The following is a 27,056-nucleotide window of genomic DNA, read 5'->3' as shown; positions in this document are numbered from 1 at the left end:
ATTAGGGCAGTGGGCATGTGCCGTCCTTGATCGCCATGCAATGGAGTCGTAATGCATCTCCTTCCCTTCACTAGCCTGGGGTGGTGCCTTGAGCAAGCACTAGCAACCCTTTGCTCCCCCTGGTCAGGGTTACAACCAAAGACTGGACTCAGCAGACTGCGCGGAGGAGACCACCACCTGGTGGTTCAACAGACAGGAAGGCAGACCCAGCAAAGCATTTGTCGAGCGCAGTCAGGATACAGTGCAACACATAGAACACTGTTGGCCATCCACTGCATCCTGACCTAGCTCCAGCCGTCTTGATTCTGTCTTGCCCCTGGACTCAGTTAGGTCAGGACAAGAGAGTGAGGCTAACAGCTGTGCAACTCTCCCTCACTCTAATCCAAGTTACATGCAAGTCATGACTTGAAATTCAAATAGTGAAGGTACTCAACACTGGCACATGGAACGTGCACACTCTACAAGATAACATCAAAGCAGACAGGCTGGAGAGAAGAACTGCACTAGTCACCAGGGAACTAGCTTGCAACAATGTGGACATACGGTAGCTGCCCTCAGCGAAACATGTCTAGTGGACAAGGGCCAGCTCATGGAATGTCCATCCATCCATTCTCCGTAAGCACTTATCCTGTGCAGGGTCGTGGGCAAGCCGGAGCCTATCCCAGCTGACTATGGGCAAGAGGTGGGGTACACCCTGGACAAGTCACCAGATCATCGCAGGGCTGACACATAGAGAGACACAAGCATTCACACTCACATTCACACCTACGGTCAATTTAGAGCCACCAATTAGCCTAAACTGCATGTCTTTGGACTGTGGGGGAAACCGGAGCACCCGGAGGAAACCCACGCAGACACGGGGAGAACATGCAAACTCCACACAGAAAGGCCCCCGTCAGCCAATGGGCTTGAACCCAGAACCTTCTTGCTGTGAGGCGACAGTGCTAACCACTACACCACCGTGCTGCCCCTCATGGAATGTGGTGGTGGTTATACCTTCTTCTAGAGTGGTTATAGCAGCAGTGAACGGTGAGAGGCAAGTGTTGGATTTGCTGTAAAGTCTCACTTCACCCAGAAACTTGCCAAACTCCTGGAGGGCATCAACGATCGCCTGAAAACACTTCAGCTCCCATTTGAAGGCAAGAAGAATGCAACGTTGATTAGTACTGATGCCCCCACAATCAATGAAACACATTACTGAGGCCCAGAAGAAACGAGTTGCATGGAAGGCTCAAACTATCACCGCCCCCCACGACAGCACCTACCCACGCGTGCCTGACATATGGGTATACCTTCAAAGCCTGGATTAGCCTCATCAGTCACCTCCGGACCCACAACCGCCACCCACCAAATTTAAGTCATGGTCGTCTTCAACCCTGAAGGATGAACATCATCATCTTTGGACTGTGGGAGGAAACCAAAGCACCTGGAGGAAACCCACACAGGCACGAGGAGAACGTGCAAACTCCACACACAAAGGCCCCAGTCAGCTGTGAAAGTTCAAACCCAGAACTTTCTTGTTGTGAGGTGACAGTTGGATAAACGAATGTTTGATATTTTTCCAGTAAGTCAGGATCAAAAACAAGAATGTGTGTTTTAGGGGCAATAGCGACAGAGTGTAAGTAGAAATAAGTGACATTAATTAGACAGCAGAAATGACAGATACTTGTTGGGTACTTGATAAATCAGGCAGAAAGATGAATCCAATTCAGAAATAATATCAGACATGACATTTGGCTGTGCAAGAAAAAGAAACTGTAAAGAATCAATCACATGACTTGAGTGAAGTGAAGGACGTCTGATATATTTTGCTCATTTTAAGTTGAAAGAAAGGTTCTTCAAAGAAGAAGAGTTCCACTCATTAGGTTTGGAGTAATCCAAGGACAGGAAAGGTTTGATGGAATGAGTCTCGTCTAATGAGCCCAAGATCATCAAGTATGGGGGGGGGGGGGGGGGGGGTGAATTTTCTTTAATGCTATGCTATTCAGAATGAATTAGTCCAGGGGTTTTCAAAGTGTGGGAGAGTCAGCCCCTCCCCGCCCTTACAATTTTTGTTGTTTCTAGACTTAATGTTCCATTCGTATTTAAAAAAAATGGTTGTTGTACACATTTTTATTTTTTTCTTTTACACATTTTAAACATCTGTGCTTTTTTAAAACATCTTTACACATTTTAAACATCTGTGCTTTTTTAAAACCTTTTTTTTTTTACACATTTTAAACATCTGTGCTTTTAAAAAAAATTTTTTTAACACATTTTAAACATCTGTGCTTTTTTTTCAAACATCTTGTTTTACACATTTTAAACATCTCATAGCATCGTTAGCTAGCACCTCTTGGCAGACAACACACTGTGGCAGTGGAGCATCTTCAGATCCAGTCCATGAAAATCCAAACTTTAAATAATCGTGCTCATACTTCCTTCTTTTTTTTTGCTTGGCCCAGACTCTGTCTCCTCACTCACTGTAGCTTTAGGTACTAAAAATCAATCCATTTTGTCTCTGGCAAAGGCTAGCTGAAGTTCGCCAAATGTCCGCAATAGTAACTTATTCTGGTTTATTTTTCCTCACGTTTCACCCCCCCCCCCCCAAAGAACTCTGGCGCCCCCTAGGGGAGGCGCGCCCCATACTTTGAAAAGCCCTGAATTAGTCATTGTTAATTATTATTAGTCATTATTGAGAATGTATAATTCATGCCCATGAATTATTAAAACGAGGGGACAAATGGACATCGTGGGAACTGAAGTGAATTAATTGAAATGTAAATGATTGCATTAAAATAACTACACATGAAAGGAGTATGAAATGAAACAAACTTTTCTGAACGCTCCAAAAAGGTTAACCTTTATTAACCTGATGAAAGCAATGAGAAATCGACTCACTTCTTTCGGTGTGGAACTTCTTGCACGTTTTCACTGCCACAAATATGTCCTCCTTTTTAACAGGCCCACTCTGATGAGAGAGGGAAAAACAAACAAACAAAAAACATGAGATGATATAAATATCAACACACACATACATACACACACATGTCCAGATTGGTGCTGGTTGAAATTAACAGGACAGTGCACCTCTTTATTCTCACAAATGTCACATCATTATTGTGTGATCGAAGCGTACACTGGTTCAGTGTCCACACACACAGACCAGAAGTTAAGCTTCTTTCTTTTTTTTTTGGCTAAACCTCGGTTAAGGATCAAACACAAGGTCAATAGGTTCTCCCTTATTGGTTTTCGGTCTTTTAGCTCAGGATAACAAACTAATACAGAAATACTTTTAAGCCCTACTTCAAGTCAGAGCATGTAGTATAGGTTTGAGTGACTCTGTAAAGTGTTATTTTGAGTGGACTGAGACTGGTGTCAGTGCACCAGGAGCCACCACACCCAGACGTCTTCAGGAAAGGGGCTACAACTTTCACATCCCTCATATCAAGCCACTCCTGAACCAGAGACAACGTAAGAAGCATCTTACCGGGGCTAAGAAGAGAAAGAACTGGACTGTTGCTCAGCTCAGTGGACTTGATAAACCAGCAGATGTGGACCAACACAAGCAGATGACATGGCACCCCAAATCATCACAGGTTGCGGAAACTTCACACTGGACTTCAAACACCTTGGATTCTGTGCCTCTCCACTCTTCCTCCAGACTCTAGGACCCTGATTTCCAAATTAAATGCAAAATTTACTTTCATCTGAAAAGAGGACTTTGGACCACTGAGCAACGGTCCAGTTCTTTCTCTCCTTAACACATGTAAGATGCTTCTGACATTGTCTCTGGTTCAGGAGTGGCTTGATATTAGGAATGCAACAGTTGTAGCCTCTTTCCTGAAGACGTCTGTGCGTGGCAGCTCTTGATGCACTGACATCAGCCTCAGTCCACTCCTTGTGAAGCTCACCCAAGTTCTTGAATCAACTTTTCTTGACAACCCTCTCAAGGCTGCGGTCATCCCTGTTGCTTGTGCACCTTTTCCAGCCAGCCTTTTCAGCAATGACTTTCTGTGGCTTACCCTTCTTGTGGAGGGTGCTGTTGATCATCTTCTAGATAACTGTCAAGTCAGCAGTCTTCCTCATGATTATGGTTGCGTGTACAGAATTAGACTGAGAGATGCACAGCATTTATACTGTTTTACTCAAACTCGAAATGAAATATTCTAATACTTTGAGACACTGGATTTCTAATTTTCCTGCGCTATAAGCCATAATCATCAACATTAAAACAAACAAACAAAAAAGCCTTGAAATATTTCACTTTATATGTAATGAACATAAAATATATCAAGGTTTACCTTTCTGAACTAAATTACGAAAAAAAAAACCTTTCACGATATTCCAATATTTTGACATGCACTAGTAGGCTGTATAGAAGAAAACCTAAAAGTAAGAAATGTGCGATTCCCAGTCAAAGTGGATGATTATCTGTCAACAACCCCATTTCCCAGATGTGTGGCACTCAACTCTTTCCAGTCTTGGGTAATCTTGCTTCATTTAACAAAAGAAAAAAAGCTCTTTTCACTTTATGCCTTCACTTCACCTGCACAAGCAGGTGAGCTGCCAGTATTTTCCCTCTCTGCTTTCTTAAAATAAGCACATCACAATCACCTTTTGTCTTCACAGCTCCTCACCGTTTATGTGAAATATGCTTTGGAAATACAGTGGTGCTTGAAAGTTTGTGAACCCTTTAGAATTTTCTATATTTCTGCATAAATATGACCTAAACAATCAGATTTTCACACAAGTCCTAAAAGTAGATAAAGAGAACCCAGTTAAACAAATGAGACAAAAATATTATACTTGGTCATTTATTTATTGAGGAAAATGATCTAATATTAGCCCTGTGATGACCTGGTGACTTGTCCAGGGTGTACCCCGCCTTTCGCCCGTAGTCAGCTGAGATAGGCTCCAGCTTGCCTGCGACCCTGTAGAAGGATAAAGCGGCTAGAGATAATGAGATGAGATGAGATCTAATATTACATATCTGTGAGTGGCAAAAGTATGTGAACCTCTAGGATCAGCAATTAATTTGAAGGTGAAATTAGAGTCAGGTGTTTTCAATCAATGGGATGACAATCAGGTGTGAGTGGGCACCCTGTTTTATTTAAAGAACAGGGATCTATCAAAGTCTGATCTTCACAACACGTTTGTGGAAGTGTATCATAGCATGAACAAAGGAGATTTCTGAGGACCTCAGACAAAGCGTTGTTGATGCTCATCAGGCTGGAAAAGGTTACAAAACCATCTCTAAAGAGTTTGGACTCCACCAATCCACAGTCAGACAGATTCTGTACAAATGGAGGAAATTCAAGACCATTGTTACCCTCTCCAGGAGTGGTCGACCAACAAAGATCACGGCGTGTAATAGTTGGCGAGGTCACAAAGCACCCCAGGGTAACTTCTAAGCAACTGAAGGCCTCTCTCACATTGGCTAATGTTAATGTTCATGAGTCCACCATCAGGAGAACACTGAACAACAACGGTGCACATGGCAGGGTTGCAAGGAGAAAGCCACTGCTCTCCAAAAAGAACACTGCTGCTCGTCTGCAGTTTGCTAAAGATCATGTGGACAAGCCAGAAGACTACTGGAAAAATGTGGACAGATGGGACCAAAATAGAACTTTTTGGTTTAAATGAGAAGTGTTATGTTTGGAGAAAGGAAAACACTGCATTCCAGCATAAGAACCTTATCCCATCTGTGAAACATGGTGGTGGTAGTATCATGGTTTGGGCCTGTTTTGCTGCATCTGGGCCAGGACGGCTTGCCATCATTGATGGAACAATGAATTCTGAATTATACCAGCAAATTCTAAAAGAAAACGTGAGGACATCTGTCCCTGAACTGAATCTCAAGAGAAGGTGGGTCATGCAGCAAGACAACAGCCCTAAGCACACAAGTCATTCTACCAAAGAATGGTTAAAGAAGAATAAAGTTAATGTTTTGGAATGGTCAAGTCAAAGTCCTGACCTTAATCCAATCGAAATGTTGTGGAAGGACCTGAAGCTCATGTGAGGAAACCCACCAACATCCCAGACTTGAAGCTGTTCTGTATGGAGGAATGAGCTAAAATTCCTCCAAGCCGGTGTACAGGACTGATCAACAGTTACCAGAAACATTTAGTTGCAGTTATTGCTGCACAAGGGGGTCACACCAGATACTGAAAGCAAAGGTTCACATACTTTTGCCACTCACAGATGTGTAATTTTGGATCATTTTCCTCAATAAATAAATGGCCAAGTATAATATTTTTGTCTCATTTGTTTAACTGGGTTCTCTTTATCTACTTTTAGGACTTGTGTGAAAATCTGATGATGTTTTAGGTCATATTTATGCAGAAATATAGAAAATTCTAAAGGGTTCACAAACTTTCAAGCACCACTGTATATCTGACAATCTGCTTTGGTATAAAAGCAAGAACACAGTGATACTTTGGAAAATAATCAGCTTCAGGTTGGTAAGATTAACTCTGCTTGATGTCAGACTCTCCCATTGTTGATTATTTTCCTCTACCAGCATAGCCCCAGGTGTTTTATTGCTTCCTCAGTAACTGAGAGTAAGTAGTCAGAAGTCAATAGTAAACACATACAGTCATGGTTCTGATTTTAGATTATGATTTCAATTGTTCCAACTACTACAACCTGCTACAGTGATTCCTGTCTGTACCAGTGATAAATGTGCATCAAATTCATGATCAAGCACAAATACATAATGCAGACACATGCAGAGAGATGAGAGGGCAAAACACTGTGATAGGACAGTCATGTTCAGGGAATGGCTTCTGCTGGGACTAAATCAAGAATGTTTGCTTTGGTGGGAGTAAACACCCATTTTATGCATTTGCTGCTTTAACTAAGCCTTTGTGCAGAGGGAATTACCATGGAGTCACGATAATATTAGATCTGGAATGAGCTGATAAATAATTTGAAGGTGAGGAAAGTGAGCTGTTTCAGCAGGTCTGAGCTGAATCATGGATGTGCTGGGAATTCTGAGAAGGTAAAATGCAAAATGATCTTGTACTGCTGTGGGAGTCTTTTTTTTTTATCTCTCATCTCATTATCTCTAGCCACTTTATCCTGTTCTACAGGGTCGCAGGCAAGCTGGAGCCTATCCCAGCTGACTACCCCTTTTTTATACAAATTTGAATTATTTCTTATTAAGCAACAAAAACTGTTTCTGTTAAACAAAGAAGCAAAAAAAATTCCATTTCCCATTACAATATCCAAATAAAGCTGCAAGCAGCGATGAAGGGCCTGACCACCTCCGGTATACCAAATCTGCCAAATAAGCCTTGAAAGCTTGCAACTCCATCCATCCATTATCTGTAGCCGCTTATCCTGTGCAGGGTCGCAGGCAAGCTGGAGCCTATCCCAGCTGACTATGGGCGAAAGGCGGGGTACACCCTGGACAAGTCGCCAGGTCATAGCAGGGCTGACACAGATAACCATTCACACTCTCATTCAAACCTACGGTCAATTTAGAGCCACTAATCAACCTAACCTGCATGTGGGGGAAACTGGAGCACCTGGAGGAAACCCATGCAGACACGGGGAGAACATGCAGAATCCACACAGAAAGGCCTCCATCAGCCACTGGGCTCGAACCCAGAACCTTCTTGCTGTGAGGCAACAGTGCTAACCGTTACATCATCGTGCCGCCCAGCTAGCTTGTAATAAATTGGGCAACATGTGCCCATATGTCAATTACACACATACTCCAGATTCAAACACTTACAAAACAAGATATATGGCCTGAAAATGCAAACATGGTCATTATTTCTAGCCGCTTTATCCTGTTCTACAGGGTCACAGGCAAGCTGGAGCCTATCCCAGCTGACTATGGGCGAAAGGCGGGGTACACCCTGGACAAGTCGCCAGGTCATCACAGGGCTGACACATAGACACAGACAACCATTCACACTCACATTCACACCTACGGTCAATTTAGAGTCACCAGTTAACCTAACCTGCATGTCTTTGGACTATTTCAGCAAAATTAAAACTTTCTGTTGTGCTTTTGGTTATGTTAGTGTTAATCTCCGATGTCACAATAAATAAAACTATGCAGTCATATTTGTGTAAAATCCTGTAATACTACTCCACCTTGTCAGTCAACATGGTTCTTTGGCATCTGCCTGTTAAATATTCTTCAGCTTGGTAAGAAATGCACATGCACATCTATTCATGAGGGTAGCTCAAAGCACGATTTGTATTTACGACAATGGCATAAAAGTGAATTACACTTTGCAGCTATAGGGGGAGCCCAGGAGCAAAAACAAAACAAACAAACATGCACACACATACACACAAAAAAACCCCTCCCATAATGGAGATTTAAGACATACAGTAAATCTTTGAAGACAATAACTGTCATCAGAATGAGAACATTTCCCTTCAGCTTATTTCTTCCTTGAGATGTTAATCACTTCAGGAAAGGAAATACATTCAGAACATTCTCCTGTTCAAAATAATCGGACACATTCAGCATGCGGGCAGCACAGTGGTGTAGTGGTTAGCGCTGTCGCCTCACAGCAAGAAGGTCCTGGGTTCGAGCCCCGGGGCTGGCGAGGGCCTTTCTGTGCGTAGTTTGCATGTTCTCCCCGTGTCCGCGTGGGTTTCCTCCGGGTGCTCCGGTGTCCCCCACAGTCCAAAGACATGCAGGTTAGGTTAACTGGTGACTCTAAATTGACCGTAGGTGTGAATGTGAGTGTGAATGGTTGTCTGTGTCTATGTGTCAGCCCTGTGATGACCTGGCGACTTGTCCAGGGTGTACCCCGCCTTTCACCCGTAGTCAGCTGGGATTGGCTCCAGCTTGCCTGCGACCCTGTAGAACAGGATAAAGCGGCTAGAGATAATGAGATGAGATGAGACATTCAGCATGCTCTTTATACAACCTGAAATCAGAAAAAGTTGGGACGGTATGTTGAAATTAAAACCGAAAACAATGATTTGTGAATAATCTTTGACCTCTATTGCATTCAAAACAACACAGGAGCACATTATTTGATGTTTTATCACATGATTATTTTTTTCAAAATAAACACTTATTTCAATTTTGATTCTTGCAACATGTTTAAAAAAAAAAGTTGCAATGGTAAATCATTTCCCACTTTGTAATGTTGCCATTCCTTCTCACAACACCTAAAAGACGTTTAAGGACTGAAGACACCAAGTGATGAAGCATTTCAGGTGTTATTTTGTCCCATTCTTCCTGCAAACAGTACAGGGATCGACACCGTCATATTTTCATCAGGACAGGCACCCTCTCCTTCCGCAGCCCTGCCTTTGTAATGTGAGCAGAATGTGGTTTCGCATTGTTTTGTTGAACTGTCTCTGGAAAGGGTGTCGTCTTAAAGGCAGAATACATTGCTCCAAAACCTCAGTGACTTTTCTGCATTAATATTGCTATCACAGAAGTGTAAGTTACCTTTACCAAGGGCACTGACACAACCCCATACCATGAGAGACCCTGGCTTTTGGACTTGTTGCTGATAACAGTCTGGATGGTCCTTTTCATCTTTGGTCCAGAGTACATGGCATCCATTTCTTACAAAAAAAGACCCAGAATACTGATTTGTCTGACCACAATCCACGTTTCCACTGTGTGATGGTCCATCCCAGATGCCTCCGAGCCCAGAGAAATCAATGGCGTTTCTGGACACAATTAACATAAGGCTTCCTTTTTGCATAGTAAAGTTTTAACTGGCATTTGTGGATGTAACTCTGTATTGTAGTGCTGGAGAAAGGTTTGCCAAAGTAATCCTGAGCCCATGTAGTTATATCACCTGTAGATGAATGACGGTTCTTGATGCAGTGCCATCTGAGGGATCAGAAATCACAGGCGTTCAGCTTTGGCTTGTGCCCTTGCCCTTTATGCACTGAAATTCCTCCAGATTCCTTGAATAGTTTCATGATATTATGTACTGTAGAGGTTGAAATATCCAAATCCTTTCCTATCTTTCTTTGAGGAAAATTGTTTTTAATCATTTCAATCATTTTCTCATGCATTTGTTGACAAACTGGAGATCCTCAGCCCATCTTTGCTCCTCAAAGACTAGGCCTTTCCTGGATACTGATTTTGTACCAAATCATGATTACCACCACCTGTTGACATCACCTGTTTCAACTCACATTGTTATTTCATTGTTTTATCTCATTACGAACCCTAAATTGCCCCGTCCCAACTTTTTTGGAATGTGTTGCAGGCTTGAAAAAGAGGAACGGACGTATATTTATAAACGAAATGAAGCTGACCTGACAAAGCATGAAATATCATGGGGTTCATTCTGTCAGCAATGAAATACAAGTCAAAGTAAGTTTAGAAATCACTGCTTTCTTTTTTAATTTGAATTTTCCACACCATCCCAACTTGTTCAGCTTCGGGGTTGGAACAGGATGGGACATGACTTCTATTCCAGCTTTTAAAGAGAAGCCTTCATTAGCAATACTTTACTGAGTGCAAAAGTGCATGGGCATTCATGGATAAATGTCGAATAATCTCAAAATGTAGGACTGCAAAAGAATATGAATCATAGCAGCATGAATGGATGGATGTTTATTATTCTGTTTTATCAGATAATTTTATTTTTCTATGTTATGGACCCTCTTGTGAGTTTGAATTAAAGATTGAATAGATAGATAGACAGACAGGCAGACATGTATGATTTTTTTTCTATATGTTATGGACTGTCTTGTGAGTCTGAAATAAAAATTGAATCGATAGATAGATAGATAGATAGATAGATAGATAGATAGATAGATAGATAGATAGATAGATAGATAGATAGATAGATAGATATGAATTTTTTTTTTTTAATTAGAGGATTTTATTTTTCTGTTATGGACCCTCTTGAGAGTCTGAAATAAAGATTGGACGGATGGACAGACAGATAGATAGATGCCAGTTTTAAACTGGCATCTATGGGTGGCAGATCATTCAGTGTTGCTGCTCCTAAACTTTGGAGCTCATTATCACAATTGCTTTGTGACTGTTCCACTCTCTCTTCCTTCAAAGCTAACTTGAAAACTTTCCTCTTTACCTCACACTACTCTTCCTAGTGTGGCCTTTTTTTGTGTGTGTGTGTGTGTGTGTGTGTGTGTGTGTGTGTGTGTGTGTGTGTGTGTGTGTGTGTGTAACTCCTGTGTAAAGCGTCCTTGGGTTTGTGAAAGGCGCTATATAAATTGAACTGATAGATAGATAGATAGATAGATAGATAGATAGATAGATAGATAGATAGATAGATAGATAGATAGATAGATAGATAGATAAAATTCATTAGATGATTTTATTTTTCTATGCTATGGACTGTCTTTTGAGTCTGAAATAAAGATCAGACAGACAGACAGACAGATAGATAGATGCCAGTTTTAAACTGGCATCTATGGGTGGCGGGGCGGCATGGTGGTGTAGTGGTTAGCGCTGTCACCTCACAGCAAGAAGGTCCGGGTTCGAGCCCCGTGGCCGGCGAGGGCCTTTCTGTGCGGAGTTTGCATGTTCTCCCCGTGTCTGCGTGGGTTTCCTCCGGGTGCTCCGGTTTCCCCCACAGTCCAAAGACATGCAGGTTAGGTTAACTGGTGACTCTAAATTGACCGTAGGTGTGAATGTGAGTGTGAATGGTTGTCTGTGTCTATGTGTCGGCCCTGTGATGACCTGGCGACTTGTCCAGGGTGTACCCCGCCTTTCGCCCGTAGTCAGCTGGGATAGGCTCCAGCTTGCCTGCGACCCTGTAGAACAGGATAAAGCGGCTAGAGATAATGAGATGAGATTTTATTTTTCTATGCTATGGACTGTCTTTTGAGTCTGAAATAAAGATCAGACAGACAGACAGACAGACAGACAGACAGACAGACAGACAGATAGAACCATGTTAATATGTGTGTTATTATCTCATCTCAAAGATCAGACAGACAGACAGACAGACAGACAGACAGACAGACAGATAGATAGATAGATAGATAGATAGATAGATAGATAGATAGATAGATAGAACCATGTTAATATGTGTGTTATTATCTCATCTCAAAGATCAGACAGACAGACAGACAGACAGACAGACAGACAGACAGATAGATAGATAGATAGATAGATAGATAGATAGATAGATAGATAGATAGATAGATAGATAGAACCATGTTAATATGTGTGTTATTATCTCATCTCAAAGATCAGACAGACAGACAGACAGACAGACAGACAGACAGACAGACAGACAGACAGATAGATAGATAGATAGATAGATAGATAGATAGATAGATAGATAGATAGATAGATAGATAGAACCATGTTAATATGTGTGTTATTATCTCATCTCATCTCATTATCTCTAGCCGCTTTATCCTTCTACAGGGTCGCAGGCAAGCTGGAGCCTATCCCAGCTGACTACGGGCGAAAGGCGGGGTACACCCTGGACACGTCGCCAGGTCATCGCAGGGCTGTGTGTTATTATGATACACAAAACAACTTCCTTTATAAAACTAGAGTGGACATATTTTAAACCACAATGCAATTTTTAAAACCTTTTTCCTCAAAATATTTATACATTCAAAGCCAAAAACCATGAAACTGTACATGGATATTGTGAAAAATATTCAGCGCCAGCTGCACTTAGAAGGAAATTACACAGACGTTTCACAAAATGTTGATAACTGTCGAACTTGCGCAACATTATACACTGAAAAAAAGCAAAACGTTTTTATAACAGTGGATGATGGAGAAAGGAGAAACTTTGCCATGAACCACTTGTGTATTTATTTGATAGACTGCATACATTCTCACTGAGCTCATCTGTCGCTGCAGTGAATGGTTTACAACTGCAATCCATTTTAAATCATCAGTTTATTCTGCTTTGCATAATCAGTTTCCGATGCTGCTCTGTGTACTGCACATTTCACCATTCAGCTGTGTGTATTTATCATCCTGAGCTGCATTTGTTCCCATCTTATACCCATGGATCTGTTTATACATTATGTAACCCCGAAAAGCCCCTTGTATGCTGCATTGTGGTTTTGGAGGAATGATGTTCCAATCTACTGTTTAAATTTCTCCTCAATCAATCTTGGCACAACACTGGTGCCAAGAAGAGAACAGAAAAGAAAGAAAATTGAAGTAGAAACAGATAAAAAGCATGATGTGTTATTCAATTTAAAAAAAAAGTGGTATAAGAGGAATAATACATTTCATTTCATGCTGTTGCTGGAAAACAATCAACTTCTGGGTGATAAAATGACTCCACTTTGCGCTGGCTTGCATCACACCGCCCAGGCACTGATTATTTATTTATTTACTTATCTATAACAGCATTTCCCCCAATATATTATTGCTTAGTTATTTCTCCTGGTTTTATGTCATATTGAGGTGAACATAATAGTGGTGCGGGCGGCACGGTGGTGTAGTGGTTAACGCTGTCGCCTCACAGCAAGAAGGTCTGGGTTTGAGCCGCGTGGCCGGCGAGGGCCTTTCTGTGTGGTGTTTGCATGTTCTCCCCGCGTCCGCGTGGGTTTTCTCTGGGTGCTCCGGTTTCCCCCACAGTCCAAAGACATGCAGGTTAGGTTAACTGGTGACTCTAAATTGACCGTAGGTGTGAATGTGAGTGTGAATGGTTGTCTGTGTCTATGTGTCGGCCCTGTGATGACCTGGCGACTTGTCCAGGGTGTACCCCGCCTTTCGCCCATAGTCAGCTGGGATAGGCTCCAACTTGCCTGCGACCCTGTAGAACAGGATAAAGCGGCTACAGATAATGAGATGAGATGAGATAATAGTGGTGCAATAAAGTACATATGAAACAGTTCATCAAAATTAAACATGTAAGAAAATACCATTTCCGGATGCTGTTTAGACTGTTTCAAAGGGAAATATGACAAATAATAATCTGAATCTATAAAACCTTTGCGATTTAATATTACAATAATATCTGGTTGCAGTGGTACAGTGGTGTCTCCAGAGTTTAATAATACAATTATCATCATCACCACCACTGCCGCTCGACATGAGCATGGCGGTCTCTGAAAGACTACTCAGGCATCTGCCCAGGAGGTTGTGCCAGTTTTAGGGCTTGAGCATCTTTTCATCTTGTGTCTCTCGTCCTCCACTTTCCATCTATTGGTTTCAAAAGGTCTTAACTCCACTGCAGACCATGCTCCTCCAGAGCAGTCCATCAGTTGGTGCTGTAGCCCAGTCAACAATCCCACACTCTTGAAAGATTCTTTCAGAGCATCATTGTATATTTTCTTAGGAGCACCAACGCTTCTCATTCCAAATCCATGGCCAAATAAGTGAGCATTTCATTCAGAAGACAGTGTGTGCAAAAGTTATACGGTCCCGGGTGCACAGTCCGAGGGCACTTGGCTGCTCCGGCACTTTGGTTTCGTGGCAAGATGTGAGGTGAGACGATGGAGGAGCTGGAAAGTTGCGATCTGGTAGATGGCTATTGGCTCACAAGGAGCTCATCCACCCTTTGCAGATATTATTTTTAGTTCTGTGGGGAGTCTACCCTCCCGGCTACACTAACTGCAAAACAAAACAGGTAGGGTGAGCCAGTTTAGTTGCTGGCCGCCCAACCATGAACAGGTAGGACTGGATAACATGGTTCCCATAAAATATCCATCCGTCCATTATCCGTAACTGCTTATCCAAGCTGGAGCCTATCCCAGCTGACTATGGGCGAGAGGCGGGGTACACCCTGGACAAGTCGCCAGATCATCACAGGACTGACACATAGAGACAAACAACCATTCACACTCACATTCGTACCTATGGTCAATTTAGAGCTACCAATTAGCCTAACCTGCATGTCTTTGGACTGTGGGGGAAACTGGAGGAAACCCATGCAGACACGGGGAGAACATGCAAACTCCACACAGAAAGGCCCCCGTCAGCCACTGGGCTCGAACCCAGGACCTTCTTGGTGTGAAGCGACAGTGCTAACCACTACACCGCTGTGCCACCCTAGCATATATACATGTTATCAATTATACTCGCCTCATCTCCTGCAAGCATCACCAAGCTGTGAGCAGCATCAGGGCTTGTAGTATTTTGGTTACCAATTTTGTTTACTGTGTTTTGTTCAAAAAACAGTGCTGTGAACTAGATCTCTTTTCAAAATAGTAAGAAAGCACTTGTTCATGAATTGTCTTAGAAACATTATTTAGTACGAATAAGCACATTTCCATAAAATAATAAAATAAAAAAGACTATAAAATAATCTATATTTAACAGTTATTCCATGAAATCGAGTCGTACATGAGCTGATAGCTGACGAGGCGCATAGCACCCAGTTGTCTATACGCCATATACAACAAAATTGAGTGGAATAACTGTTTTACTCTATCCTCATTCACTGAATTTTGAGAAACAGATCAATTTTATTTTTTTTGCAAATTAGATAAATAAAAACTTTGTACAAAACATCCGACAAAATAATTCCTGCTTAGAATGTAAACAAACCGGTGAAATGACAGTAGCAATTTGTGAAAAATGCCATAATAATAATAATTCTTGAAAAATAAAAAAAAGATACATTCTTACCATCAAATACTTTCATTCCATATTTTGTTGCTTTTTTATATTTTGGGGGGGTTTGTTTTTGAGTAGAGTTTATATTTCATCCTCGGTTGGTTCAGTAACATGCTCCGCCATCATCTTTTCTTCTTTTTTTTGGCGGTCGGCAAACCAACCAAGGTTCATTCCTGCCACCGACTGGACTGGAGTGTGGAACAGGAGATATTGGGGGAGAAAAACAAAACAAAAAACGATATTCTTTTATTTAACAACAAAGTGATATATCTGACTTGATGTGCTCTGCCATTTTGTTTTTTTTTTACTCACGGTATGAGCTGATATCCAAGTAGTAGAGTAGCCAATCAGAGCGCACGATCGCTCATATCCAGTGAATGTGGACAGAATAAATAAATAAATAAATCTCATCTCATCTCATTATCTCTAGCCGCTTTATCCTGTTCTACAGGGTCGCAGGCAAGCTGGAGCCTATCCCAGCTGACTACGGGCGAAAGGCGGGGTACACCCTGGACAAGTCGCCAGGTCATCACAGGGCTGCACATAGACACAGACAACCATTCACACTCACATTCACACCTACAGTCAATTTAGTCACACCAGTTAACCTAACCTGCATGTCTTTGGACTGTGGGGGAAACCGGAGCACCCGGAGGAAACCCACGCATACACGGGGAGAACATGCAAACTCTGCACAGAAAGGCCCTCGCCGGCCCCGGGGCTCGAACCCGGACCTTCTTGCTGTGAGGCGACAGTGCTAACCACTACACCACCGTGCCGCCTAAATAAATAAATAAAAATGAATTTTTTTTTATATATAAAAGCTGCATTATTGTTAAAATCTGTCTATATTTCAGTATTTGTACAGGATTAATCCAGGACTTTCTATCTCTGGTGTCCTTGTAGTGCCATGTCACATGTTTCAAATTAAGCAAAGTTAAATGAAAGAGGAGAATTTCATAACCTCCTGGGAGGAAGTGAAAGATTGCCTTGGAAAGTGTTACACAAATGTGAATAGCGTACATTTACCATTTAATCTGATTACCATTAAATATTACAATGTTTTTAGAGTTTTACGCTCAATACATTATTATTATTATTATTATTCCCCCCCTCAACCTTTCTCTGTGATGTCACTTCGCCAGAAGTGTATTTATTTATTTATTTTGTACAGGAGACATTACACGCCTGCGATGATGCTGTCGGTTGTGCAATTGTACATGAATGTTCTCGCACTGAGCTGCTGTGTATAAATACCAGGACAATGATTCACTGACGAAGAGTGAAAGTTGAGTGCAAGTACTGAGTGTGCTCGCCAGATGTTGTGTTTACCTACACACAGCGGTGAGTGTGTGTTAACAGTAGTGGCACAGCGCTGGGCTTGAGCTGAATGCTCTGGCAACGTACACAGCTCAGGAACAGCTGTCAGACGAGGCCCTGTACCTTCATCCCAGATATACAGCGCCACCTAGAACATCAACACACATTTACATTTTCACTTTCCACCAATGACTCGCTTATAAACACAGCACAGTGACTATTGAGTGACTAATACCATCAGTGTTTATATATTAGACCCCGACTCTCTTGGACGTGTGCGCATTTTTATTTCTTTTCCTCATAGGTTTCAGCTTTCAACAAAAATATAATTCAGTCAGTATTTCATCATTATCATTTCACGCCAAATTACTTCATTCCAATTACCTCATCTTCACATTAAAAAAAAAGACAACATTGGGGAAAAAAAATGGCCCTGTACTTTAATGACGTTAGCACTCTTTGGAACAACACATTTTTCTGGTCAATTTGTGACTTTTTTTCTCCCCGACTGAATCTGTAATGCTTAAAACACTCCTATTTTGGATGAACATTCATACAGCAGTCTAGACTAACAGTCTGAGAGAAGAAGCTGGGGTCAGACAGAGTGGATTAAGGGCCTTGCATCAGCTTGGTGGTGTTGTGGATTGAATGACAAAAGTGGATAACATCACTGCTTCATAACACCAGTGACCAAGGCTTGATCCTGAGCTCAGAGTACAATCTCTTTCAGGGCATTGAAAACACATGAATAAATCATGTTAATATAACTCAATTCAATCATGTGGAACCAAGGTGTGCTTTTGAAGAAAGTAAATTCGATGGTTTTTTTTTTCAGTGTGGGAGAACTTTGAGCCCTTCAGACAAAAAGCTCCACATTCCAATGCTATCTGAGAGTCAGTGAGGGATTTCTTACCTTTCACAACTAAAAAAAAAAAAAAAAGCCTCAGGGGAGCAAAGAAATATCTTCAAATTGAATTACTTAGACATGCTTCGAAAGACCGACCCAGGTGACTCAAACCCTTCACCAAGACCCTTCCTGAGCCATTTACTGTCCTTGTACAATTCTTAAATAATCTCCAATCCAAATTCATTTATTCATTCAAGACCGAAATGTGCAAATCCTAAAGCTCAAGGCTAGAAAGATGACGTGCCGACATTAACTATCGACCTGTGCAGGTCTGTGCTCAGCCTTTTGCGTCAATGCCAGGATTTGAACCAATATTGCAAAATCGGCTCCTTTCCTGGACAGCGCTCTAGACTGCTCAGCCATGGAGGATTACATCATAAATTGAGGTTATGTAACGTGACGCGTACATAGCCAAAAAGAAGCCAAGAAGCCATTATTTGTCACACGTACGCTCAAGCACAGACTTAAGCACACGGTGAAATTTAACCTCTGCATTTAACCCATCTGAAGCAGTGAACACAGACATGCACACACAAGTGAGCAATGAGCACACACATATACCCAGAGTAGTGGGCAGCTATGCTACAGCGCCTGGGGAGCAGTTCTAGGTTAGGTGCCTTTGCTCAAGGCAGGCTTGTAGTACTCGAGTCCAACTCGTGCCCTAATTTTAAGGACTCGCGACTTGACTTGGACTTGAGCGCTGATGACTCAGACTCGTGCATTAACTGCATTCAGACTCGTAAATTGAAGACGAGGACTTGGATTTTTTTTTCTTTATTTTTTGTAACATGCCTGTGGCAGCGGAGGCGTGGCCAAGCGTCGGTTTGCAAATGGAGGGCGGGGCCAGGGAAAGTGAGTGGCAAAATCAGTGATGACGGAGGATAGAAAAGGAGGGACAGAGCAAAGAGATGGGATCTCTCCCGACCAGAGCGTGCGTGTGTGAGAGAGTGTTTGAGAGAGAGTGAGAGAGCAAGCGAATGAGATTAGTAAAGCTGAAAATTAAGCATGAAGTAGAAAATAAAGTCTGTGTTAACATGTCCTGCCTGCTGCGCTTCAGTATTCCACCCACGTCAGGGACATACAGTACAACACTGCCATAATCATGTGGCATAAGATATTTAGATCTACATTCATTTTTATCCTAATTTTGTGCAAGAGAATGCACATTCACCTGTTCATACGTCATGTTCAGGAACAAACTAACGTTAACGGCGCTAAAATGCCTGGAGAGAACGCCCCTAGGATTGTCTGTTTGCTTATACAGTGGGAAAAAATGCACTTCTACATGTTCCATATGTAAAAGAACTATCGAGGAGACGACGGGGGACAACCTCGAACTTCAATCATCATCATTTGGCAAGACCACACCCAGAGAAATAAGTGACATGCTATGTGCATTGCTCTATTGATAGCGGGGCTTGCTTGCTGAGCAATGAACTAGCTAGTGTTAACTCCCTCTCATGTTATTTGCCCTGACTATGGGCGAGAGGCGGGGTACACCCTGGACAAGCCACCAGATCATCGCAGGGCTGACACACAGAGAGACACAACCATTCACACTCACATTCACACCTACGGTCAATTTAGAGTCACCAGTTAACCTAACCTGCATGTCTTTGGACTGTGGGGGAAACCGGAGCACCCGGAGGAAACCCACACGGACACGGGGAGAACATGCAAACTCCACACAGAAAGGCCCTCGCCGGCCACGGGGCTCGAACCCAGAACCTTCTAGCTGTGAGGCAACAGTGCTAACCTCTACATCACCGTGCCACCGCATAAGATATTTAAATCTACATTAATTTGCAAACTAATTTTGTGCAAGAGAATGCACATTCATCTGTTCATACGTCATGTTCAGGAACAAACTAATGTTAATGGTGCCAAAATGCCTGGAGAGAAGCGCCTAGGATTGTCTGCTTTTGCTTACACAGACTTCTCATACATTGGGAAAAAAATGCACTGCTATGTGTTCCATATGTAGAAGAACTATCGGGGAGACGACGGGGGACAACCTCGAACTTCAATTGTCATCTGGTAAGACTGCACCCAGAGAAATAAGTGACACGCTATGTTCATTGCTCTGTTGATAGCGAGGCTTGCTTGCTGAGCGATGAACTAGCTAGTGTTAACCCTCTCTCATGTTATTTGCCCTGTTGATAGTGGGCGGGGCTTGCTGAGCGATGAACAAGCTTTTATCTGTAGCCTATTAATTAAAATGGGGCAGTCGAGCAGGAACGTTAGTCCAACACAGTAGCAGAGACAATTTCACATTAAAGGCAGCAGCAGCCGCCGTCAAATGGTGCAGATGGAGTCTTGTTCTCGGACTCGACTCGGATCAAAAGTGGACTCGGCTTGAAATTTTCTTTAATGACTTGGACTTGACTCCGACTTGAACACTGGGGAGTTTAGTTGGGAACACTTGAGGTTTAGTGACTTGACTACAACACTGGCTCAAGGGCACTTCAGCCCAAACTCAGGCCATGGCCGCCCCATGTTAGCCTAACCTGCATATCTTTGGACTGTGGGCGAAACCGTAGCACCCAGAGAAAACCCACGCAGACATGGGGAGAACATGCAAACTCTACACAGAAAGGCCCCTGTCAGCCACAGCCTTTGTGCTGTGAGGTGACAGTGCTAACCACTACACCACCAAGGGTTAGGAAAAAGGTGGATTATTTCAAACTTTTTTTCTAACATTATTTCTATCTTTTTAGAGGGTGGCATGGTGGTGCAATGGTTGGCACTATCACCTCACAGCAAGAAGGTTCCAGGTTCGAGCCTCATGGCTGACAGTGGCCTTTGTGAGTAGAGTTTGCATGTTCTCCGCATGTCTGTGTGGATTTACTCCGGGTGCTCTGGTTTCCTCCCACTGTTCAAAGACATGCAGATTAGGAAAAATACCCAAGCCCAAATAGATTAGGGATAGATAGGTTGCATCAGGAAGGGCATCCAGTGTAAAACCTACGCCAAATCAAACATGCAGATCTGGATGATCTACTGTGCTGACCCCTAATGGTAGCAGCTGAAAGATGATGATGAGGATGATAGCTAACCCTTTTTACTGATCTTTCCAAGGGGTGCCAATAATTATAGAGGGTGCTGTATAATCCAAAGATATTCTTTCTAACACCTAGGTTTCACACTATGGTCTGGAACTCGAGAGGCTTTGCATTGTCACATGACCCCCATAGCAATGGTAACTACGCTGCCATGACAGGTGACACGCTTGTAGTGCTTCATTCAGCCGAGTTAGTTGTTACTGATCGGTATGGGAAGGTTTTGCTGCATTTTTGGATGTGCAAATCATTCTGAACAAAACAAAGGCATCAGATTTTTTAAATTTATTTAATTTATCATCGGGGGAAAAAAGAGAAATTTCTCAACGTTGAAGGGAAAAATGGCTCGCAAACATACAAAGTGCAGCGAGGTGCTCATTCTTATACAATGAAGTGAACATGAGCTTGAGCACCTCGCTGCACTTTGTCTCTCACACTCATGTTCACTTTACTGGATAAGAATGAGCGCCTCGCTGCGGTTCTGAAATTATTATTATTGTTATTATTATTCTTTTTTGTATTTCTTACCTTTGTGGAAATGAAATGAGCATACCATCGGGTTTTATACCTCTCCATTCGACACCAAGTCCGCTGAATGTTTCTGAGCCATTTTTCCCTCCTACGTTTAGAAATCTCTCTATTTTTTTCCCCTTGATGATGAATTACTTTTGGTAAATAAAAAAAACCTGATGTCTTTGTTTCATTCAGAATGATTAGCACATCCAAAAATGCAGCAAAACCTTCCCATACCAATCAATAACAACTAACTCATCTGAATGAAGCACGACAAGCATGCCTCCTGTCATGGTGGCACAGTTACCACTGCTATGCATGATGATGCAAAGCCTCTGTTGAAAACGTCTTCAGACTGTTCAGGAGTTTTCATGCGCCTTTATAAGCAAAAAAACTTTCACAGTCCATCCACAGGCACTCGAAGAACAGCTGGCAGCAAAGAGATAAGAAATAAATTAAAAAAGAAAGAAAAAAACCAAGATAGCGATATTGTGAAGGTGATTTAAGAGACAGATGACTTAAGATTGGCAGTGATAAGGAGTTAAAAAACAAAACAAAACAAAAAAAACAACAAACCCCCCACCACAAATTTAAGAGACAAACTCAGCCCGGAATGCGTAAAAAGAGCGAGTGAATGAAGAGAGAGATTGAAAGAGAGGCAGAATGGCATTGCTGATATGAGAAGGTCCTTGACTCTGCCGCAGGACTATTTTAAATTGGACAGCTGCCTGGATGGAAGGATGTACGATGAGAGAGCAGGATGATTTCAAGTACAGAGAGAATATCAGCAGTCAGCAGAGTAGATTTAAATTAGACAGTAATATATAAAATTCACGACCGATATCTTAACAAAAATGCATGAGTGAATATTCAGTCAATAAAACAACTCCACTCACCTCATGTTTGAGGTCGATGGTGAAGTCCGATTTCAGAGGCTGTTCTTGTAATTTATTGGAAAGCCTGAAATAAAAAGTTAATGCAAATAAATATTTCAAGTACCTAATTAAGTGTATGCTGGGAATCAATTACACCACATATTGTGACATAATTAACAGCTCATATAATCATAAACGACATAATTATTGCTCAGTTCTAATTTGTGAGTTTTGCATTTATTCTTTCAGCACAGTGTTAAAATGTGATTCATCGCTCCACACTGAACCCGCCAGCATTTAATATAGAGTGGAACCACTAATTAGAACACTCCAGGGCTTTCATTTATTAAAGTGTCTGTTGAACAAGCTCGAAATTTGTTTAAAAAAAAAAAATCTACCAGCATGGAGAAAGAAATGAACTTTTATCACATGGCTGTAAACAACAGTCGATGAAAAATCCCCACATACTCTAAAATTGATGTATTCATGCACAGCCACGCTCATTTACATAAAGAAAAGCTCTGAAATTGTCATTTATGATAAACAGCCCTGTAGCTTGCTTGTAATACTTCATTGTTATGGACAACATGACATGTCAAAAGGTCTAAGAATATTAACTTGCCTGATCATGAAATACAGCAACTTATTTAAAAGTTTTTTAAAGAAGTGTACATAAAACTTTTATGAGTGATTTTTAAAAAATAATTAAATGCAAAATGTATTTTAAATTAGTCGATCCACATTCACTGGATATGAGCAATTGTGCGCTCTGATTGGCTACTCTACTGCTACTAAGCTATCATATATCATGAATAGAGAAAAACAAAATGGCGGCACATGTTGCTGAACCAACCGAGGACGAAATAAAAACTCTACTTGAAAACAAATCACCAAAAAAATACAAAAAAAAAGCAACAAAACATGCTATAAAGGTATTTGATAGTTTAAATTTTTTATTTTTCAAGAATTATTTTTAGCATTTTTCGCAAATTGCTACTGTCATTTCACCTGTTTGTTTACATTCTAAGCGGAAATTATTTTGCTGGATGTTTTGTCCAAAGCTTTTCTTTACTGAATTTGCAAAAAAATAAAAATAAAAATGCTCTGTTTCTCAAAATCCAGTGAATGTGGAAAGAACAAAACAGTTATTCCACTCAATCTCGTCATACATGGTTTATAGCTGACTCAGCTATCAGCTCATGTTCGACTTGATTTTGTGGAATAACTGTTAAATGTATCGCTACATCTGTGCAGACTATTACTCCAGAAAAATTGCAGTAACATAATATCTTTTTTCCTGTGACCATATTTGGAAATGACCGTGAGTTGGCCTAGTGGTTAGTGTGTCCACCTCACAACTGGGACATTGCGAGTTCTACTCGTGGTCAGGTCATACCAAAGACCATCATAAAAATGGTACCTACTCCCGTCTGACAAGACATGCTGCAATACAGATGCGAGTGGGGAAGTCAAACTCTCATGGTTACCAGAGGACCAACCCACTGTATCCCTAGCTGTATAGGCAAGAGGCCAAGGTCTATCAAAACAGAGATCAGTGCCACCCAATGTGCCTTAAAGAGTTGGTTAGTACTGGGACAGGAGACCGCCTGAGAAGACCAGATTCTGGCATGAGAGGGACTTTGACTTGAGATATGGAAATGTAATACATTGCAGTTTGATCAATATGACTGCATATAAGATGCATCAATGTCAGGTTCATAGTTGGCTGAGAAATGTTTCCAATTTTGAAACAGGAAAGTGGTTAAAACCCCTAGAATACAAATCAACTAAAACTGCACTGTGAAAACACTCTCATTACACTTTTCTATGGGTTTCTGGACATGCATGATCAGGAGTGTGTGTAAACACATGCACATCCTCACACACAAGAAAAGCACAAGATAAATCACATTCTCTGTGTCGATGTGTGTGTATGTACAGGTTATGCACAAAGCCGTGTGTATGAACAATTGATAAATGAAAGTCCAGAATACCAGAAGCCAGCAATGTTTCAGCACCATGGATAGCATCTAATAAGAAAACAGTGGTGTGGGCTGCTGAGATGGAAGATAGATGGACATGTCCAAAAAATAATAATAATAATAATAAAAGGACAGCACAAAGCAAGTATTGATCAGAATAAACACCTTACACGATATCATACAATTAATTAAAGATGATGTTCGCAAATCTGTGAAACACATTAATCTTTTTCCTGCTATAACACACCCACTTTCAGACTGCTATTTAGCTGATAAGTTTATTTGATTCATCTGGTATGAAACACGTCTCACTGGATGGATCCCCTGGACCTGCTAGAGACATTATATCTCACAGTTGGCTTGGGATTGTCTTGAGATCCCCCAGGAGGAGATCGAATCTGTGACAGGGGATAGAGAAGTCTGGGTTAACCTTCTCAGCCTATTGTCACTGTGATTCTTACCAGTAAAAGAGGAATGGAAGTGGATAAATGAATGAATTCAAGATAAACGGTTCTCTTAGTAGCACTGATTACAATTTACTCACGCAAGGTTGTACAAGTTGTTGGATGCCTTTCTCTCTTCAACTTTTCAATGTTAGATCCAGAAGAATATGCTGCCTGTTCCATGACCGATATCACTGTGCTTTTATACATGTTTGATGTATGTTTGGGATTATTCATTCATTCATTTCATCATCTTCAACAATTTGGTTTGAAATTAATCCAAATTTTATGCCAGGAACACTAGGTGGAGGTGAGAATACACCTCTGTTTGATGTAGTGCCTATCAAGTGCTGTCTAGAAGATGAAATGTTATCAAGAAGGAATCAAAAGCTCTCTTAAAGGAATTAAATGCTCCCTAGAAGGGATAAAATACTGCCAAGAAAGAACCAAATGCTTTCTAGAAGGAGTCTTATGCGATCAAGAGGGAATAAAATGCTCCCAAAAAGGAATCAAACATTGCCAAGAGCGAGCCAGTCACTTTCTAGAAGGAATCTTATGCTGTCAAGAAAGAATCAACTAATGCTGCAAGACAGATTCACTATCATGATGATTTGAGATTTTTTGCACTCGATGCAGATCAACTCCTGTCCAATTATTTAGTTCTTTCAGCCACTAAAGCTTTTCCTGTTTAATGCTTTTGGAAATGCTGCCTTTCTCAACACCCTGGTCAGCCATACATCTCTGAGTACACTAACTAATGGAACCAGTACTTTACATTAATGGGATTTTACATTCCATTCCATTCATGACATTTAGCAGACATTAATGGCATTTTACCAGAGTGATGTACAACATATTCAGAGCAGCCTGGAGAGCAGTTGGGGGTTAGGTGCCTTGCTCAAGGGCAATTCAGCCATTCCTGCTCGTCCAGGGAATCAAACCGGTGACCTTTTGTTCCTAAAGCTGCTTCTTTACCCTTACAAAAAAGAAGTTTATTCAAGTGTGCTTCTAGTATACTCCTTTTAAACTAAAAATAAGAGAGTATGCTTTCAGTTTACTTTTTATTTACTTATCAGATATATACTTAATAAAGTTATACATAAGTATACTTGGCTTATACTGAAAAGTATGTAGAAAAGTCTAAGTATATTAAGCTTATACTTAAACTTTTGATCAAGATATACTTAACAAAAGTGTAATAAAGTATGAAAATATTTGTGCCTTATGTTTAAGTGTACTTGCCCTGTAGTTGTGCTTCAGCATTGTTGACTCTTAGGTATGTCTGTGGTTCCATATAAGGTTTTTTTTTCTCCTGAGTGGGATAATTAATCTTTTTTATTTATGTCTTTTTCTTTAGAGCTTGGATGTCAATTTCAGTTGTCATTGCCATGTTTTTATACTTTGGCATTTAATCCAATGTTGCTTTAAATTTTGATTTTTAATGAAAATGAATATGTTCTTAATCCTGAGTATCTGTTGTTATTTTGTGAATTCTTACCTTTATAACTTCATTGTACCTTAAAGGTCCCATGGCATGAAATTTTCACTTTCTGAGGTTTTTTAACATTAAAATGAGTTCCTCTGACCTTCTTAAGTCACCCCAGTGGCTAGAAATTTCATAATATGTAAACCAAACTATGCCCAACATTTGAGAATGGCGCGTCAAAACGGCGCATTGATAAGCTCTTCCCTTTACTACGTCAGCAAGGGAGATGATCCCCACGCCCCCCCCTCTGGATTCCCACCCACTGTATGGATTGCCCTGCCCAGTTGTAGTGAGGAGACCATAGAGGACACAACAACATGGCATCACCTAAGCGAGCGAAACATGGAAATTGCACTGTACATGGATGTGACAACACAGAAAAGAGTCTGTTTTTACTGCCGACGGGAGAGCCCCTGAAGACGCAGTGGCTTAATTTTATTTACTTCAATAATACGCCGTCGAGTCTACCTAAGACGGTGTATGTTTGTCGGAAGCATTTTCCTGAGGAATGTTTCCACAACTTGGGACAGTACAGGGCAGGTTTTGCACATCAACTGTCACTGAAGCCTGGGTCCGTACCAAGCATCCCTGCCGCATCAGCCACAAACACCGAACAAGTAAGTGTATAACTGGTCGTTTTGCCATGTTTTAAAATCGGTGCGTTAGCCTAGCAATGGCTACATTAGCTGTGCAGCTAACCACTTCCTGCAGTTAGCCAGGTAATCTGCACTACAAAACTAAAGAGCATGCAGCATGCTCTGTTAAACTGAGTTTAGTCTGGAAATTGACTGTAACTTATGAGCTTATGTTTGACTATTGCTCCGCAATGCATGTCTTCTGTTGGATAAGCGATATGTTGCTGTAGTTGCTGCTTCTATCCTCTTTGGTTATGGAGTGCATGTTCAAGCCTAGGGTATTATACATTCGTAAACTACCACTCCGAACACTCTCACTCTCTGTTCTCTGTGTCACGTT

At 41.4% G+C, this 27,056-nt stretch overlaps 1 protein-coding gene across 1 annotated transcript in view; it reads right to left on the bottom strand.

Annotated features, from left to right (window-relative positions):
- b3glcta (beta 3-glucosyltransferase a) overlaps positions 1-27,056 on the bottom strand; it is a 456,351-nt gene that overhangs the window by 81,055 nt on the left and 348,240 nt on the right. The window contains exons 9-11 of the mRNA XM_060943556.1: positions 22,192-22,255; positions 16,833-16,964; positions 2,881-2,950 (exon numbers count right to left, since the gene is read on the bottom strand). Of these exons, the coding sequence (XP_060799539.1) occupies positions 2,881-2,950; positions 16,833-16,964; positions 22,192-22,255 (266 nt within the window). The remainder of the gene's footprint in view (positions 1-2,880; positions 2,951-16,832; positions 16,965-22,191; positions 22,256-27,056) is intronic.

This window comes from Neoarius graeffei, chromosome 17 (genome assembly GCF_027579695.1).
Source record: "Neoarius graeffei isolate fNeoGra1 chromosome 17, fNeoGra1.pri, whole genome shotgun sequence".
Lineage (NCBI taxonomy): Eukaryota > Metazoa > Chordata > Actinopteri > Siluriformes > Ariidae > Neoarius > Neoarius graeffei.
This window is presented reverse-complemented; position numbering and strand designations above follow the sequence as displayed.